The sequence below is a fragment of the Trifolium pratense genome, linkage group LG2 (assembly GCF_020283565.1).
Source record: "Trifolium pratense cultivar HEN17-A07 linkage group LG2, ARS_RC_1.1, whole genome shotgun sequence".
NCBI lineage: Eukaryota > Viridiplantae > Streptophyta > Magnoliopsida > Fabales > Fabaceae > Trifolium > Trifolium pratense.
The window spans coordinates 31,522,933-31,542,987 of record NC_060060.1 but is presented as its reverse complement, the minus strand read 5'-3'; the positions used below and the strand labels follow the sequence as shown (position 1 = coordinate 31,542,987).

Here is a 20,055-nt window from a genome sequence, read left to right as displayed (position 1 = left end):
GAATTTTAATCATATTTTTATTGAATGAAGATATTGTTGTAAAAAATTAGATACTCTAATTATATAAGATTTTTTATTTGAAAGTTTAGATTTAAATGAAAAAGAAGTGTATAGATAATGGAAAGTGACAAATAGCATGTTTATGTGTGTAATAAAATGTCATATGCATGTTTTTTTTTAAGCAAAATTTGTTGAGAAGAGTGATTTTACAAACCTAATGTATCATAAAAATTTACAATTGAGATAAAAAAAATCATCATTTTACGAGTTAAAAATTCAAGTTCAACACACATTTTGATACTCATGATTTTGTTTCAACTCAATTCAGTCTCTAAAGAATAATAAAAATAATATTAAAAAAGTGTCAATCTATAAATTATAAAAATGTCATAAACTAATTTCATATTATTTTATAATTTTTTTCATTCAAATATGTGAAAATATATATGTAAGATAATTACACGTGAAAGAAAAGGTAAATACACAATAAATTATAATGTTAGTCCTTTATGTATAGCAAAATCAATTATTCGAAAAGTTACATCTATAGACCTAAGTGACACAACATTGATATGCATGACTCTTTTAACTTTTTTCAAAAGGTCTACTGTCTCTAGTGCTTTGAAGGTAGCTTGTCCCACAATAAAATGTTTAACCCACAGTCCCACAAGTGAAAAAATTCCAATTAAGTCTACGCAAACATGTTTCCCTCTTATCCATCCATACGCTAAAACATTTGTTGAACGAAATGTAGATCTGTCTTCTTGTAGACCGGTCAAAAAATTCACCCGCATATCTCTCTTCACATAAATCTTAGTCACAAAAAAATTTGGTATGAAAGAATTTTTTTTTAGTACCAAAATTGATATTTTAGTTTTTTTTAGATAGACGAAATGACAAATCATTAGAAATTCAACATACACAAAGTGGAGTGATCGGAATTCGAACTCCGATCTTTGACGTCCTACTTAGTAATTTCGACATTTCTATTTGTTGAGTTATGATTTATTGACGGTATTTTAGTCTTCATTTTTATTCCGTGAAATTTGATTATATTATATTTTTTTTGAGCAAAAAATTTAATTATATTATTATTCACCTTTTCTTTTGACATAAATATTATCATTTACTTTGAGAAGCAATAATAAAAGTCTTGTTCATGTCAAATTCAGTCTTCATTCCCCTCACACTCTCTCACATCACACTCATTCTTTGAATCCCAGAAATAGTAAAATTCACTAACAGACACAAAAAAAATGACAACTAGAGGCCATCAACCACCACATCCGCAACCAAACGGCGGTGGTGAACAGAGACTAAGACCACCACCACCACCATCACATCAACCACCACCACCATCATCCTATTCAAACGGCTACCACCAACAACATCCACAATACTACCCAAGAACACCAGCACGTTCATCCTCCTCCGCCTCCCTGAAAGGCTGTTGTTGCTGCCTCTTCCTCCTCTTATCATTCCTGGCACTTCTCGTCCTCGCAATCGTCCTCATCATTCTCCTCGCTGTTAAACCAAAAAAACCACAATTCGATCTTCAATCAGTCGGCGTTCAATACGTCGGAATCACACCAAACAACCCTACCGGAACAACAGCATCACTTTCCCTAACGATTCGCCTTCTATTCACGGCGAGTAATCCGAACAAAGTAGGGATCAAGTACGGAGAGTCCAGGTTTACTGTGATGTACCGTGGAATTCCGTTAGGGAAAGCTTCAGTGCCTGGATTTTATCAAGAAGCTCATACTATGAGACAAGTTGTTGCTACAATTGGTGTTGACAGGGTTAATTTGTTACAAGCTGATGCTGCTGATTTGATTAGAGATGCTTCCTTGAATGATCGGGTTGAACTTCGGGTTTTGGGTGATGTTGGTGCTAAGATCCGGGTCATGAATTTTGATTCACCCAATGTTCAGGTACTATACTAGCTACTCTTTCTATTTTTATTTTATTTCGAGAATTGGGTTCGGACACACAGACACTACTCAGATGTCCACACCGATAATAATTTGAAAAAATGACACAATTCAATGTAATAAGTGTCTGACATGGGATACCCTAATCCGAGGAATGTCTGTGATTCACATGTATCACATTTTCTCTTGCTATTTTTAGTTTATAAGCTTATACTAGTTCAAACTATGTTTAAGATTAAATGTTCACTTTAATTTTGTGTTTTTAATGTAGAATGTAGGATTATGGGATTGTATTTTTTATTTTTTTTTGGGGTAGAGAGAGTGAGTGTGGCGGTGCAGTGGGGGGAAGAGGGAGGGTGTGGGTTGGCTTGTTTGTGACTGTGTAACCACTGACCTCACTCACTCTGCTTTTTCTTTACTTCTTCTTTGTCCTTTTTCTACTATTTTTCTTCCTCATGCTAACGTGCGCCGAAAGTTATCTTGTTTTTGTTTCATTAAATTAAATAAGAAAATGATAAAGAGGAGTATAGTATCTTTGTGACATTGATTAATGGTTAAGAAAACTACAAAAATTTGTATTGAAAATAGTACATTCAATATTTTCAGAAGTTTGAAAATTGTTGTTTTCATTTTTCAATATAAAACTTGTACTTTTTCATGTTTTAACAATTTTTTTTCCTTTTTTGATTAGTTCTAACTTCTAACTAGTGCCTTGGACACTTGTTAGCGTTACCAATTAAATAAAATATGTGTATTTTATATAATATAATATATCCTACTAAAGATTTTTTAATTGAAATGTACAATAAGGATTTGAGTCTCAATAAATTGTGTTGAAAATTCTAGGAGTTTCTCACTTGATCCGTTCTCATTCCCATCTAGTCTAGTTTTATTTGATTCCTTTTTTCTCACACTTTAGTTTTTTTTGGCATGGTTCTATATTGGGTTTTGTATTTTTTGCAATTCCCCATAATTGACAATGTGTGCGTTTAGGTAATTCTTTCTTTGTGAAAGGAATCATTTTACTTGCGGGACTTTTTGGGTCCTACATAGGAAATATGGGGAGGTTAAGTTAGGACATAATTAGAGTGTAACCGTAAAATATATATATATGTCTCGTTGCAATTAGTGGTGTTATTTGCAATTTTGTTTTGAAAAATTGAATAAAAAGTTATAATACCAAAAATAATTGTTTTTTCCATGAAATAATAGTAATTAGTAAAATAAAATTTATTAACTTAAAAGTATAATTTTGCCAAAAAAAAACAAACTTAAAGTATATAATTGAATCCAATGTTGACCTCAAATGCTTATTTGAGTGATTTTTTGGTAGAAAGATTTGGTTTTATGTTTACCCATATGAGTCATATGGTACAATTATATTCCTTTTCCTTAACCCTTCATCATATTATTTTTATGGTGGAAAAAAAAAGAGCTAGTCCCAAAAGCAAAACCACTTATTCATATTAATCAACTACATGTATTTTAGTCCATAAAAATTGATATATGTGCCTTTTCTTAATACTTGATTATGCTTTTGTCTAGAGTGCTTTTCTTTCACACTCTTTTATGTATTCGTTTGGGTAGCAGCAGCATTGTGTAATGGCAAGACATTCCAATAGCCTCATGTTGAAATAATTCTTTAGTGGACATAGAGATTTAGACACATTTTTTAATCACAACAATAAATATAAAATGAAAAAAAAAATAATAATTAAGTAATATGTATTTTTTAAAGGGTCGCCTTAACATATGCTCCAAAGCACATAGGTAGCTAAATAACTTGTGTGCGCGCGCGCTTAAATCTTCGAAAATATACTTAGATAAAATGCCGGATTTTAGAGGGTTGAATGAACAATATCGAAAGCTTATTATTAGAAGGTACAAATAAAATGAGACAATAAGTTAGGCCCCACTTGATTAGAACCAGGTATCTGGATTCCAAGACCAGGAAACCAACCACTGCACCATGTTATCGATACCCTTTAAGTTTATGGCCAGCTCAAGCTCAATTCAATAATGTCATTCCTATGGTTCATTTTTTCTCCAATTTTTCTGTTGCTTTTCCCTATAGGAATACTATGTACAATTTTTGTCTACCCTTTTGAGTTGGATTTAGATTCCCTACAGCAATGCGAGCCTATTTAGCGAGCTTACGCTCATAGATTAATCATTTACCGTCATCTTTCTCTTAAAATCAAGAATTAATGGTGAGAAATCGAAGTGTAAATTCACTAAATGCGTGAACACGTCTCCTCTCATAACCATAGAGAATCCAGATTCAATTTCATCTACATTGACACTATAAGTTTTTAGTTTATGATCACATTATAGTATATCATGTTAGATTAAACAAATCACATTTTATCTAACTTCAAAAATCAAGTTAGAATATACCAAAAACAAAGCATCCAAATTCCAAATGTCAAACACTACTGCCAATATTTTTAAACTTTTTAAGACAAGAAAAGTCTTCACCATGTGACTATCCTCTTTGTGGGGCACATGGGATGGTAATAGTTTCATCATCTTCTGCTAATGTGAACATGCATTTTTACTCCCTACCCAGCTTCTTTATGGTATTTTAAGAAATGAAACTGTACCCTTTAAGTTACTATTTACACCACCTTCCTATTTATTTTTATTAATTGATAGTACCTATTTTCTTTATTTATCATCTATCTTCTTAAATATTACTAATCAAGTTTTTTGTTTTAACTAAGCTATGTTTTACCATTCAATTAACGATAGTGAACTATATTACACAGGTTTCCGTGGATTGTGCTATAGCGATCAGTCCAAGAAAGCAATCTCTAACTTACAAGCAGTGTGGATTCGATGGATTGAGTGTGTAATATCATTCTTGTTGACGCTGTCAAATGTCCTTAATTTCTCCCTCGACTCATTTCTTCGATTAATTTTAAGAAGAAATGAGTAGGAAAAATAGTTAGAGGAGATACTGAATTTACAATGGCTATCAAAGGAGTCTCAACAAATTGTTTAACTCCATAGTCAAAGGTGGTTTTTTGGAAAATATATTAAATTATGTCCCTAAACATTTTGTTATAAGAATTTTGCATAAACTTTTTATTTGTTTACTTCCATTGGAAGGAAAAACACATCTGTGGAACAACTTGCAAACTGTAAAGTTAATCAAATCAGTGGGGTGAGGCATCTGAGTTATAGCTTTTGATAAAACACACACTCTCTCAGCCAAACCTCCACACTTTTCTTTCTTCCAACCTTTTTTGTCACCTTCAGTTTTCGCTTTTGTAAAGAGCTTTAAAGTTTTTTCTATAACTTCTTTGGACTATAATGTGTTTTGATTAATTTATGGTTCATTTGATCTATCAAGAAAAAATTATGGTACATTTGATTTGTTTCATGTTGATGATAAATTGTACTAGTATATTTAATAAAATTATTCCATTAGTTGTAGTTTATTTATTTAATGAAATTATTCCGTTACTTTTTTTATGTACCAAAAAATAAAAACAGGTCTTGAGTAGTCTTTGACATTGGTTAGCAAAATATTTTTAGCTTAGCTAAATAACTTTGACATTGATAAATTATTCCGTTACTTTGTACTATAGTGGTAATTTGGTTATAAATCATTAAATAGCTCTATATTGAATTTACAATGGTAATTTGGTTTTGCTTAGATTCAATGTAGAGCTTCAATATAACAAAGTTGGTGATAGTTTTTTAAAGATGAGATTTATAACTTGTGAACATGTCTAAATAGCCAACTATAAGCAATAATACATTGTCTCTATATTTCAAATGACATGATTTAAAATTTCAAAAGGATATTTGTCCAACTCCTGGGGTCAACTTCATTGTTTTATTGGTTCACCCTAAACAAAGATAAAAAAATGTATCCAAAATTTTGAAATGAAAGATCCCTTCACGATTCAAAGTTGATGGATTGTATCATATCTTACTTAGTCTTACAATATAAGAAATATCAAGATTTAATACTAAAGAAATAAAAGCTACAAGTTGAACAAAAGATTTAGAACTAAACAATCTATAAACTTCATAGTTCAAAAAGAAAGTGCTTTTTTTTACAAGTTCAAATCAACTACAAAACTGTAATGCAGGAGCAAATGTTTAAACGCCATTCAAATAATGGTTTTAACTTTGGTAACTGAAAGTAAAACCATATGAAAACGGTTTAAAACTTCATGAGAGTCAACTGTCAGAAAATTTTAATTTTATCAATTCAACGGCTATCTCCTTTGTCTTAGTTATATACAATTCGACATCAAGCTTTTCCACGAGAAAACTGCTCCTGCTTTTGACAAAAATCTGCCATAAAATCAGTATTCGAAATGTCAGTACACAAAATGGTGGCGATTCATTGAAATCATAACAGATGGCGTAGCCGGTATATACAAATAATAGAATATATCCATACCATTGTTGATTTTTCCTGAGCAAAGGGTATATGTTCTCAAAGGCTGCATAGGTCTCATCTCTCACCTATTAAAATGAAAAACATATGCATAAAATCGAGTGAACCGGAATTTTCAGGGGGGATAATAAAAGGGAATTATATTATATATAGAAATATTACCTTTGCTCCTGTTATAACAACTTTGCCAGAGACAAAGATACTCAAAGCTACCTTTGGTTGCTTCATCTGGTAGGTTAATCCGGGAAACAGCTCTGGTTCATACTATCACCCCATATAAGAGAGTTCAGCATATTTTCTTCAACTTATAGACATTAATACAAAATATGAATTTTCAGAAAGCTTCCTAAACCTTTTCATAATTCAATTAGGCAATTCAGCGAATAAGGCTAAACAACAAATATATAAATAAATCAAAGCAGCTTTAAAGATTGTTTAGCTTCCTGAGAAAGGCTTTGCATCTCTAGTTTAGAATCAGCCAAGTGAATGTCTTCAATAGTTTGAAATAGTGCTCGAGACAAAACACAATTTTTCTATAATAGATTATTTCACTCCACATACAAATTATGTCAAGTGATCACCAAGCATGATGATATGATTGTAAGTAAAAGTCAACAGAAGCCCAAACCAATTTTAAAAACTCAAATTTACTCCTTCAGAGTGCGTTTGATTCGTAAAATAGTAAGATACCAGACAGAACAAAGGAGTAAATTGTACTGAAGGGAGAGAGACAGAGAGATACTATTTTTTAGCAAATCAAACACACCCTTAGTTCCTTTTTAAGCGTCGATTTTGCAGAAGAATTGTGTTCTTATTATTTGTCATTTTCAAAGTTCAATGCGACAGTAATTATTGTTGACAATAACACCGGTAACTATTTATTATAGATAGAGAAATGAGTGGAATAGGATAACAAATACTAGTTACGAGTATTATAGGAAAACGACAATTAAAAAGGAATGGAGGGGGTAATAAAATAGCTTACACTGCAGAAAGCACCATGTTCATATGCAACACTCTCCAACCGAATGGGGAACTTGACATCACAACTGGCGACAATGTTGCCAATCTTGAAATCCTATAAAATAAAGCTGAAGGAATCAACTACTATCGAGATGCAACTACTTAGGTACTAAGAAAAAAACAGAAATTAACCAAAGTTAATGAAACGTTTTCAGTTACGATAATCTGAAAGGGTAGATATTGTACCTTAAATTTGGCATTGAAACCAAGCTTTTGGATGATACGGGCATACTGAAAGCATGAGTAAATAACCAATTAGAAAATACCATAAATTTTGAAAAAAATGAATTAAAGTTCAAATCTACCTAACACAAATGGCTTGGTTATCAAGCATAATTTACATAGCATGAATGACGTTATTAACAAATAAAAGAACAAGAACGCACCTTCCTTGCTGCCAATTTAGACTGATGCTCACTCTTAGCTCCAGTACAAACCTAGGCATACCAGTTAAATCAGAACAGCATAAAAAGAAAGAGAAAACCTTCACAAGTACTATGTCAATTTATTATGGTTTCGCAAAAGGAACATCAGGGACATGAGCAAATAGACAGAAATTTTAAATTATTAACCATGGTTATATGAAGTGAATCAAATCAAGAATTAGGTTAGTAATAAATGATTAAAATAACAAGATATAATAATTCTGCAAAAATTAAAAATAGCTAAGAGAAGAGAGTCTATTGACCCTCCTCCCAGGATTCTAAAAGAGAATCAAACAGCTAAAAAATAATAATAAGCAACACAGAACTTCCCAATAATTTTTATTTGAATACAATGTTAAAAACACAAACAAAACACACTTATATGACAGAAGCAGCAAGTGCAACAAAGGAGCATACCATCTTGCCATTAGCAAAAATAAGTGCAGTTGTTTTTGGTTCCCTGATCCTCATAATGACAGCAGGGAAACGCTGCAAAGAATTGCATCACAAACATCAGTGACACTAAAACAGGCATATTCATTGCATTGGCAGAATATTGAATTGGAAATAACAAAAGAGTGACAACAAGTAATAGATATCAAAAGTGACATTAATAACAAAAGAGCGACAACAACTAAGCATCTCTAGTCCAGAAAGGAACACGAGAATTTTCAAATAGTAGGAACAGTAAAACCATCAAGTTAATCTACACTTCCAATTCCAATGCAAAGGAAAAAGGAAGCATAGGCAATGCACACTTTCATACTTATCATAGATGTATAGGAAAGAAATTCACAATCAACATATAAAACTTGCCTTGGGATTGTACTCTGCGTTACGAGCTTGGAGAGCAAATGCTTTGAGATCCAACTTAGTGTCCAAATTGACTGTTGAAACAATATTTCTGGAAGTAAAAACACATGGTAATTAGTTTATGCTAAAGTAAATAGAAGGAAAAAAAAAAGCTATCTGATATACCATTCTAAAGAGAAGAAAATTTAATACATGTTCCAAAATTCAAAGCACATGATAACTAAAAGAAAAATTAATAGATGTTGTAATGTCAACCAAAAACGGAATAACTTCTTATCGCGAATGATGTCTAAAGACAAGTTTTTTCTCAATTTCTACCTTTGACTATTAGGCTAACGCCTGTCTGTTGGACTCTTTGTACAATGATTTCTAAAAATCTTATCCGTACACTAAATACACTTAAGATGAAAATCTACCATCTTTTATTGGCCGCGTATAATAATTAATGGACTTAAGATGAGAATCTACCATCTTATCTGTACACTAAATACACTTAAGATGAGAATCTACCATCTTTAGTCGACTATTTATTGGCCGCGTATAGTAGTAATTAATGGACTTGCTACAATCATTGTGAAATCAGCGACTAACAAATACATCTCATCCCGGACACTTCGCTATATACAATGTAAAAGAAAAAACATTGACAAAATTCAGGTCACTTGGATACTAACAATTTCAGTTGGATACTAACAATTTCAGTTCACTTATAATCTCACCCAAAAAAAGAGTAAACCCATAACTCAAAATTCTCCAATTATTATTAAATGAAACAAACAAAACCTAATATTTATCCATACCCATCAAACAATAATTAGTTACTATTTTTTAACAATAAAACACTTGATTAAGAAATAACATATATATTAACTAATAGTTTAGATGCTCACTGAATTGTAGGCACAATCCCAGAAGGATGCTTCTTTAGATTTACAGGTTGGCTCCCTTCCAATACTTGATCAGCCATCTACACTAATATATTATTATAAACAACAAATTAAAATAAGCTTAATCAATCATCAACAAAAAATAAAATACCATCTTCATAATTAATTATTCACTTTCATCTCATCACAAAAACGATCAATTTAGGTTGAAAAAATCAGGAATCAATTGAAGGGTTTTCAATTTTCATGAATCTAATTGAAATCACAAAAGTTTTCTCAAAATTAGGTATTTATGTATGTATATAATATATGAATGATGATTTAGATAAATCAGAATCAGACCTTGATTTTTGGAGAGAAGAATTAGGGTTTGTGTCTATGAAGAATAGAGCGCGAGGAATTTGAAAAGATGATTATTTTATAGGTTGCGGAGAAAGATGAGAGGGAAATAAAGATGTCTTTATATTTATAGGCGTCTGAATTGGATCGGGTTAGCATGTTGGGTTTTTTATGTGATAATGCCCAAAAAAATAAAAGAAATCTTGTTTTAATCAAATCTTGTGTGATAATCATCAAATCTTTCTAATTTGATGTAATAATATCTTCAGTTTCCTTCAAAAAAATCTTTTTTTAATCAAATCTTGTTTTGCCATTTTTTTTTAAATAATTTTTTTTTAATAACGTACGATACTTAAGCAGCGAACGACATTTATAAAACTTATGATATTTAAGCAGCGAACGACATTTATACCCCCAAAATCACCATATCAAATTCTTTTTTAATAACATACGATACTTAAGCAGCGAACGACATTTATAAAACTTCTCAAAAATTTCTCATTTTTATAATTATTTTTATAATGTCTGCTAAGTAGCGGAAGAGTAAAAATAGAAACACGTGGAACGGCAAAAACAATCTCAAAATAGAATTTTTTTTTTCTTTCTATCCCAACAATTATACTCTCACCCCTACATTTTGAGTGTCCTGACAATTTTACCCTTATATATAAATTAAAACTCTACTTTTTTTACAAATTTCCAAAACTTTTCAGTATGCAATTTTTTTGAAAAAATACTATTTTACCGGAACACATAGACAAAAGAGGTCTGGTATACATTTTTAGGTTTTCATTGCTTTTTTATTTGGATCTGATATCATCCGCTAGATCTTTCATGTTTAGTATATTTTTATTAGGTAAATCTTGTGGCTTCCACCAAGCTACGGCTTGCTGCCGTTGGTCTTTGGAAGCATTCAAAAGTTAAATATATTTTTATTAGTATATTTTTATTAGCATAAAACATCAAAATTATTTGTTTCAGGGATCAATGAAGCTACTTCTTGCATACTTGCATCAGCCACAACACTTTCAAAGTCAGATTCAATTGATGGGTCATGTTATTTTAAGACCCATCTTTCTTTTTTCTTCTTCTCTCATGACGTTGAGTTCTCTTTCCGACGCTAAATCTTGAGTTGAGAAGGCTCCATAGGGAAGCCATTTGCACTAACGTTTGGGGGCTATGCATTTCTTCCAAAGACCAGTATCACTAACGTTTTGAAGTGTTCTGGTTTAGATGCCAACCTTCTGGAATTCTTTTCTTGGATTTTTCCGGTTCCTAACTCATATTGGTTATAAGTGTTCCCGGTTAGTACAGGAGTGAACTCACATGATAAAAAGGGTAAAGATGGAAATAAAAATAATTTGTAGGGGTGAGAGTATAATTGTCACCATCGGTTTTGAGGCAAAAACTCATCCGATCCAAAAATAAATTCATTTGCGGTTTGCTTCGGTTTTGGATGACAAATAAAAAAAATCCGATACAATCCGATCCAATATTATGCGGTTTAATTTGGATCGGTTTTTGGATATCCAAATTATAAATTGTAATTTTTTTTAATAAATATAAATATTATAAAAAACGCTACAAAATAATAGTTTGACATTTTTAACAAAATAAATATTAAGTTTAATGTAACATATAATATATTGAAAAATAATATTTTGGAATGACAATTACCAATTATATTCGAAACATATAAAAAGTAAAAAAAATTAGATTAAATTAAACTAACATATAGTATTAACAAAATTTAAAATGAAAAAAAAAGGTTAATGCAATATATATTTATACTAATAAAAAGATAAATAAATATTAAAATATATGTATGCGGTTTGGTTAGGTTTGGATCGGTTTTAAGAAATCAATCCGAAATCCGATCCGATCCCGCGGTTTTCACAAAAGAACATCCAAACACATCCAAAAAACTTCGGTTTTTTGCGATTTTCGGTTTTTTGGATCGATTTTCGGTTTTTATTTAGATTGGTTTGAATTTGAGCACCCCTAGTAAGCCCAGTTATAATAAAAGGCCTCTTATGTGCTATTACTCCTTAACTACCTCAGCTATTGTGGACCGCATTGGGGATGCTCTGCATTCCAATCTCACCCCTGATCAGGAATGTATCCTTTGCCGTCTTTCTTTGCACAATGTAGTTTTGCATAATTTTCTTCTTCAATATCAAGTCACTCGAGTCGCATTATGGATGTCCAAAAGAGCACAAGTGAGTGTATTAGGAGTAAACAATTTTAATAAACCAATATTTGCTGTTTTTGAATTTAGAAAAATTCATTTTAAAAAATCAGCCACCGAAAAAATTACCGGGTTGAGTCGTAGACTAGGTCCCTCTTTTTAAGACGTTTCACAGCACTAGTCTAGTTCAAACCGAATACTGATTGACTACTGCACGATAGAAATCAAGCGGAAATACACCTTCTATGGTTCGATGAACCACTCTAATATTGATACGAAGATCAATTCGATATGACAAAGTCACTGTATGAAACAATAAAAAAGAAATTTTTTATGAGTTGAAGTGAGTAGAGAAAGGAAGAGAGATATATTTCGAAATGTAGGAAATCTGGAGTAAAAAATTATGAGAACGGAGGTCTGCTATTTATGGAGCAAGTGAGGAAACTGAAAGAGAGGAATTCGTGTGAGCTTAAGCCGACCAGTTAACGCATATCGGACAGGACCAAGTGAAAACGTGATCAGATTTTTAGGCCGCATGTCGTAACTGACTTCAGTTGAATGGAGCGCAAACGGATATGTGTTGACACAGTGAAGCATATAGATATTTTTGACTTGGTCTTGCAGCACAAGAAACATGTACGAAAATAAAACGGATAAACATGCGCACACATAATAAAAAAAAAAAAAAAAAATTTCCAAGGCCCAAGCTAGGCCCAACCCGAACCAATCAGACGTCGGCGCGTATGTGATAGTTAACGGTGTGTGCGGAGTCCCCCGTTTAAAAAACTCATGAAATTTTAATGAAACCATATAGGATAATTGTAACTTCTAATTTTCGGTGGGGTTTAGCATAAAATATGTGCATGATGCACAAGTTTATTTATTTTAATGTGGACCATTGGATTGAGCAAATGTATAGATTTTACTGTGGATCATATACACTTGATTTTACTGTGGATCATATACACTTAATGCAAAGAAAGGAACAGTTGACCATCGTGTTGAATAAATCACTTTCCTAATTTTGTATAATTTTGTTATATACTCATGCACATTTTCAAGGTTTTTTTTTTTAAATGCTAAACAATACCCCCAAGACACTAATTAACCATATAAACAAAGAAATTATGTCTTGAAATTGATGTATTCAATACAATGAAAGTGTAAAAAAGTTGTCTATCAACATTAATTTATTTTTTATTTCTATTTTTAGTATGTTTAACAAGTGTCTCATAGACACTGTTCAACATGACTAAGGTTGTCAGAATTGAGTTTTTACGTCAACTTATTTAGTTTAAGTGTTATCTCGAATTTTTGTCCATATGAATTTAATGCTAATTTGGTGCGTCATCTTAAATACGCGACTAAATTAAATGAATGGAAATAATAAATGGAATGTATCCATGACGGTCCAAAATGAACGTATTAAATAAGTTAATAAAAGATATGAAAATGTGATTAAATTACCTAATTAAGCTTATTTAAAGTCTTAATTTCATAAAATCTTTTATTAACAAAAAGGTAAAATTGTCATCGAATGGGGTTTTCGAATCTTAGTATTCAAAGGTGTTTTGGACTTAGAATTATTTTCATTATTTTCAGCAGGAAATAACAAGGGTTCGAAGGCTGGATTCGAGCGACAGTTGGAGCTAAAAAAGCAGTTACTCTTTTCAAGCGTGATCAAGAGATCGTGGGTTCATGCGTTCAGAGAGCTGGCGAAACACGTTTGCACAAACAGTTGTCCATTCTTGTGCCTATAAATAGTAGTTCCTTTGGTTGGAATAAGGGTCACAATTCATAAACAAAATTCACAAAACCTAAAGTATCCATGCGTTCGAGAGAAAATGGTGAAGTGAAGAAAATGTATGAATTCGTGAATCATTTCTTTTCTTTGTAAAACCTAAAGTATCCATGCGTTTGACTTATTTGAGTTTAACTACCGGCATAAATACTTGTGAGACTTATGAAACCATCCATAAACTGTTTTGAGCTTAATTCCAAAATTTGTCTAGGATAGTTTATGAAAACAGTTTGTAGCTATGAAGCACGGACACGACACACTGACACGTCCACACCAATAATAATTTGAAAAAAAAAAAAAGACAATTCAATGTAATCATAAGTTCCGGTGTTGTGTCGGTGTCAGACACTGACGCGTGTCTGACACCGGGACACGCAGTGTCTGACACCGGGACACGCCTAATTCGAGGAGTCTCTATGGTTCACAGATTTGTAGTTTATATGCAAACAGTTTGAATTTATTTTATTTTTTGTTATAGAAATAGCTTATGCATAAGTACTCATATGGAGTAGCGCTTATGCTACAAGCGGTTAGGACCAATATTTTGGAAGGGATGGGGTTGGTTATATGTTATGGCTTTCACTTTCTTTTTTTGATTTTAGGTTTTGATGTTTTCTGATGTGATATTGCAGAAACAGTGCTCGTTTTCTATGGAAAACTATACCTTCCTCAATCAAAGAAAGCAACTTTGGTTACGGAACTATGGTGGAGTACATGAGGCAATCCGTGGTTTTTAGTGGAGTCAGGGTCTCCAGGATTTTGTTGCTGCTTTCCCAGGCAAGCATTTTGCCAAAAGTTTAATTAGTTTGGTGGAAAAAATTGTGTTATAGTTTGAACTTGGGAAGAACATTGATTCTCACCTGTTTTTGGCTTGGCTGGACTTCCCTTTGCATATACAAATATCTAACAATGTAGTTGAACAATGTAATTTCTTAGGCTAACGTGTACCGTTGACAATGGTGCCAAGGGGGAAGCAGATTTCCTGCTGTAACTGCGTTGACGCAGTTACAGCAGCAGCCGTTGGATGTCGATCAATGGTCAGGATTATTTTAATGTATATGTAATATAAACCGTCCGATGATAAATCAATGGCCTAGATCGATTACAGCGTGTAACTGCGTGCATTTATTACTGCAGCATATCCATATCCGTGCCAAGGGTACCATTCAATACAGTAAACTAGTAATGTACCACTTCTGTAATTGTTATATTAAATTTAAGCAGTTTAAGTGCACAAGCATTTTACATTTTTATTTTCTTTCTAATACGTAGTAAATGTTAATACCAATATGGTGTTTCCATAACTTTACACAAAGGAGGTTTTTCAGCTGCTTGTATCTGCTTATTCTACAATAAGTGTTGAAGATGCTGCTTTATTTCTGGGAATGAGTGAGGAAGATGCTACAAGTTGTAAGTAATTTTACGTTCATTTTTTAATTAAACAATGCATATCTATTTGTGTTAGCACCTCTTGGATCATAAACAATGTTGACCTGATAATTTGAAGGCAATGATGTTTTTAATATACCCTGATTGGGGTCAACCTTTGAAGGCAAACATTTTTCTGCTTATATGTATGAAGTTAATTAATGTTTGGCACCTATTCTTTTACTCTTGAACTGGAAATACTCCTTTGAATCTTGCACTTGGATTCCAATTCCCTTCATCTACCGTATATAATTAAGTATTGGTAGTTTCCTGTGTAGACTGTAAAGTAGCTCATCAAAATGGTATGCTAAAATGTGATGGCCAATAAGAGAATGTGTTAGAAGGTTCATCATGCACCATGTGATGTAATCAAGGAAATTTATGTAGTCATAGCTGATAGCTGATAAAGGAACCAAAAGGAATTTAAAAATGAATTGAAGATTACAACTTCTCTGCATTATCAAATATTACTAGTTTTAACTTTTTCCTCTACTAGAAAGAGTACTAATTGGAAACTTCTCAAAAATTATACTCGAAGCCCAAGCCAACTTGATTATTGTCTCTTGATAGTTAATCAGTGTTGTCAAATAGCGGTTATAATGTAACGGAATTATGACAAACCGCTGTTGTTTCACAATGCTCGTTTTAGCACATATTGTTGTCAAATTGCAGCAACAGCAGCACTCTAACGCCGTTGCATGGTGGAATTTGAACAATCTACTATTTGACAGCACTGATTCAATGTACTAGTTGTGGTGAATCTTGCTGGCTAGAGGTGAACATGTCAATTACTTACAGTTATCTTAGAAACTGAAACAAAGACTGTTTGATTGTATGATTGCAGATGTGCTACAGCAAGGTTGGACTGTGGACTATGTCTCTCGGATGCTTACTGTGACGAAGCAACCTGTTGTGACAGAGCAGAAACTAGACCCCCGTAAATTGCAACAACTGACAGAATGTCTTCCATCTAGAGCATTGAAGCTTTTAATCTTGTTTTCTAAAACTCTTACTCACAGTAGTTACTTTCTCTTGTATGACAGTGAAACGGTAAAAAAATGCAAATTAGACATGCTTTTGAGAAATCCAGTGTCTCGGATACTGATTTTTTATTGTTTTTTTCATGGTATTAATCTGCTATTTATCGAAGGATAATGCTTGCGTATTTTTTTAAGAATTGAATATAGGATTGCTACTTTATAAGTCTAAAAAACTGGAAACGCTGTTAACGAGTTGAATAAAGAAAGCTATGAGTAGTACACATCATTACTTTATGTTACAATAGTTCTTACAAAAACTATAGTATTATGATTTGTTGACCTTGAACCAAGAATACTATTGCCTTGCTAATCCTTCAAACATGCGATTAGTGCGCAAATCCATGGCAATTAAGCCGAAGTTAAACCATGGTGCCAACAAGATGTAAATTGACTCACTGCATTTAAAAATACCAATTAGTGACATCTGAAGCACATTTACCTTGATTCTTTGTACTGATCATATTTCAAATCGGGTTTCTTGCAAAGAATTTCATGCAATCGTGGTCTGCAACTATCCATAATTTGAACTTAGAAGAATAATAAGAAATACACCCAAAAATTTGAGTCTCCAAACCCTACCTCACACACAGGTAGTAATATACATAACACTAGACTGAAAACAAAATTTTGTTCCCCACTCATATTCAATGATAACCTAAACAATTTGGTTCTCTCTATCTTTGTACTCAGATAACTCGAACAATTAGCAACATAAATCTTTACCAAAAAATCAAATATAGTGTTTATATCAAAACAAAAAAATAGAGAAAGATTAAAAGATTAAACATAATATTTCAGAATATAGCTATTGTAAAGTATCTGAATATTACATTTTGTATGGAACCTGCATCTAACTAATTAAGTTAGCTTCTAACACAAGTCAGTTATTAATGTAACCTATTTCTTATAATTAACTATAGGAACTGTAACTCTATATAAATCTTCAATGTAACGAACCCTCTTCTTCTTCCTCCTTAATCTTTTCTTTCATCTTCTTCTATATCAGCCAACACATCCTCAATTGAATCATCTTCTTCTTCCTCCTTGGGATTGTACTCTGCATTACGAGCTTGGAGAGCAATTGCTTTGAGATCCAACTTAGTATCCAAATTGACTGTTGAAACAATATTTCTGGAAGTAAAAACACATAGTAATTAGTTTATGCTAAAGTAAATAGAAGGGGGGGGGGGGAAGCTATCTGATATACCATTCTAAAGAGAAGAAAATTTAATACATGTTCCAAAATTCAAAGCACATGATAACTAAAGCAAAATTAATAGATGTTGTAATGTAAAATGAAGTAAACAACAAAAACGGCCTTTCACAATTTGGTGGCAATTAGTAAAATGATTCAAGCAACGGAATAACTTCTTATCGCAAATTACGTCTAAAGACAAGTTTTTCTGAATTTCTTTCTACCTTTGACTATTAGGCTAACCCCTGTCTGTTGGACTCTTTGTACAATGATTTCTAAAAATCTTATCCGTACACTAAATACACTTAAGATGAGAATCTACCATCTTTTATTGGCCCCGTATAGTAATTAATGGACTTAAGATGAGAATCTACCATCTTATCCGTACACTAAATACACTTAAGATGAGAATCTACCATCTTTAAACCACGTGATTTGTCGACTATTTATGGGCCGCGTATAGTAATTAATGAACTTGCTACAATCATTGTGAAATCAGCAACCAACAAATACATTAAAACTCAACCCGGACACAACAAATAAGCATAAATAAGGATACAAACAATAGCCTCTCCAACGGCCAGTTAGCTATATACAAAGTAAAAGAAAAAGACATTGAAAAATAAAATTTTAGCCTCAATCCAGGTAAATCCATCATTGATTATCTCCATGAAAAATCACAAGGTAACAATCAAGGTCAGTTAAAGTATCAAGTATTGTCTATAATATCATCATACATGTCCATGGACTCTTCAATTGGATACTAACAATTTCAGTTCACTTATAATCTCACCCAAAAAAAGAGTAAACCCATAACTCAAAATTCTCCAATTATTATTAAATGAAACAAACAAAACCTAATATTTATCCATACCCATCAAACAATAATTAGTTACTATTTTTTATCAATAAAACACTTGATTAAGAAATAACATATATATTAACTAACTAATAGTTTAGATGCTCACTGAATTGTAGGCACAATCCCAGAAGGATGCTTCTTTAGATCTACAGGTTGGCTCCCTTCCAATACTTGATCAGCCATCTACCCTAATATATTATTATAAACAACAAATTAAATTAAGTTTAATCAATCATCAACAAAAAATAAAATACCATCTTCATAATTAATTATTCACTTTCATCTCATCACAAAAACGATCAATTTAGGTTTAAAAAATCAGGAATCAATTGAAGAAATAGGGTTTTCAATTTTCATGAATCTAATTGAAATCACAAAAGTTTTCTCAAAATTAGGTATTTATGTATGTATATAATATAGGAATGATGATTTAGATAAATCAGAATCAGACCTTGATTTTTGGAGAGAAGAATTAGGGTTGGAGTCTTTGAAAAATAGAGCGCGAAGAATTTGAAAAGATGATTATTCTATAGGTTGAGGAGAAAGATGAGAGAAAAATAAAGAGGTCTTCGGTATTTATAGGCGTGTTGGGCTTTTTGTGTGATAATGCCCAAAAAAATAAAAGAAATCTTGTTTTAATCAAATCTTTGTGATAATCAATCTTTCTGATTTGATGCAATAATATATCTTAAGTTTCCTTAAATAAATAATAATCTTTTTTTAATCAAATCTTATTTTACCTTTTTTTTAAATAAATTTTTTAATCAAATCTTGATGTTTCCCTTTCATTAAATTAATTTATGAACAATTCAAGAGATTTTAGATGAGATAACATTATTATTTTTTTAAACGGACAAAGTTAGAAATATGGCCGAGCGTCGGACTGGTTTGGACCTAAAGGGTTTGCAGTTTAGAGTTTGAAGTTTTTGGCTTGACTTTTGGACTTAATTCGTGAACATGTCTCCTCTCATAACTATAGATAATCCAGATTCAATTTCATCTATATTGATACTATAAGTTTTTATTTGGGAGTTACTCTTGTCATTCTACTGGTTACTCAAATATTGTCCGCTACTTAAGTCGCGGACGATATTTTTTCACGAAATTTCTGATTTTATAACATCTGCAACTTAAGTAGCATATGCGTAATAAAGCGTGCAAGTAATTAGTAGGATGGCAAAAATAGTTTACTTCTATTTTGTGATCGTTAGATTAAACAAAGCACATTTTATGTAACTTAAAAAAAATCAAGTTAGAATATACCAAAACAAAACATACAAATGTCAAACAAATATTTTTAAACTTTTTAGGACAAGGAAAGTCTTCACCATGTGAGTATGCGACTATCCTCTTTGTGGGGGCACATGTGGTGGTAACAGTTGCATCATCTTATGGTAATGTGAACCTGCAATTTTTATTTCCTAGATTCGTCAAAATTGAATATGGATTCTCTTTAATTTTTTATCACTTTTTTTCTCATTTTTCTTAAATCAAGGGTTGATTCCATTATTCATCCAATTCATTCACTAATCTCATTCAATCCATTCATAAGTAAAAAAATTAGTTAATTAATGGATCCAATTCATCCATTTAATTAAATGAATTTCATTTAATTAAATGAATTTAATTAAATGGATGGATCCAATCCATCCAGTTATATTTTAAAATCCAAAGAATAATTGATTATTATTAATTTTAAATCC

The 20,055-nt window shown here is 31.8% G+C and overlaps 2 protein-coding genes across 4 annotated transcripts; one reads left to right on the top strand and one right to left on the bottom strand.

Annotated features, from left to right (window-relative positions):
• The first annotated feature begins 1,161 nt into the window (after positions 1-1,161).
• On the top strand, positions 1,162-5,176 carry LOC123910418. The gene is made up of 2 exons (XM_045961516.1): positions 1,162-1,934; positions 4,703-5,176. The coding sequence occupies exons 1-2, from the start codon at positions 1,257-1,259 to the stop codon at positions 4,787-4,789; spliced, it is 765 nt and encodes a 254-aa protein (XP_045817472.1). The 5' UTR covers positions 1,162-1,256; the 3' UTR covers positions 4,790-5,176.
• Positions 5,177-5,938: 762 nt separating this feature from the next.
• Positions 5,939-18,939, bottom strand: LOC123910417 (TATA-box-binding protein-like). 3 transcript variants are annotated; one of them, XM_045961513.1, is made up of 10 exons: positions 18,804-18,939; positions 18,459-18,540; positions 8,616-8,703; positions 8,217-8,288; positions 7,761-7,811; positions 7,561-7,605; positions 7,337-7,429; positions 6,514-6,615; positions 6,355-6,419; positions 5,939-6,245 (listed from the first exon to the last, which is right to left on the bottom strand). In XM_045961513.1, coding segments are annotated over exons 2-10 (594 nt in total). In that variant the 5' UTR covers positions 18,536-18,540; positions 18,804-18,939; the 3' UTR covers positions 5,939-6,244. The 3 variants fall into 3 exon arrangements, with proteins under 3 accessions (XP_045817469.1, XP_045817470.1, XP_045817471.1); XM_045961514.1 differs by lacking the exons at positions 18,459-18,540; positions 18,804-18,939 and adding exons at positions 9,503-9,584; positions 9,842-9,953; XM_045961515.1 differs by lacking the exons at positions 18,459-18,540; positions 18,804-18,939 and adding exons at positions 9,503-9,579; positions 9,842-9,947.
• Between the last annotated feature and the right edge of the window lie 1,116 nt (positions 18,940-20,055).

Excerpts from the sequence above, each read along its gene's own strand:
- LOC123910418 (XM_045961516.1), top strand. The coding sequence starts at position 1,257 with ATGACAACTAGAGGCCATCAACCACCACATCCGCAACCAAACGGCGGT. Across the intron at positions 1,935-4,702 it reads TTGATTCACCCAATGTTCAG|GTTTCCGTGGATTGTGCTAT; the intron begins GTACTATACTAG and ends TATATTACACAG.
- LOC123910417 (XM_045961513.1), bottom strand. The coding sequence starts at position 18,535 with ATGGCTGATCAAGTATTGGAAGGGAGCCAACCTGTAGATCTAAAGAAG. Across the intron at positions 7,812-8,216 it reads TTTTTGCTAATGGCAAGATG|GTTTGTACTGGAGCTAAGAG; the intron begins GTATGCTCCTTT and ends TGGTATGCCTAG. Across the intron at positions 7,430-7,560 it reads GTTTCAATGCCAAATTTAAG|GATTTCAAGATTGGCAACAT; the intron begins GTACAATATCTA and ends TTTATTTTATAG.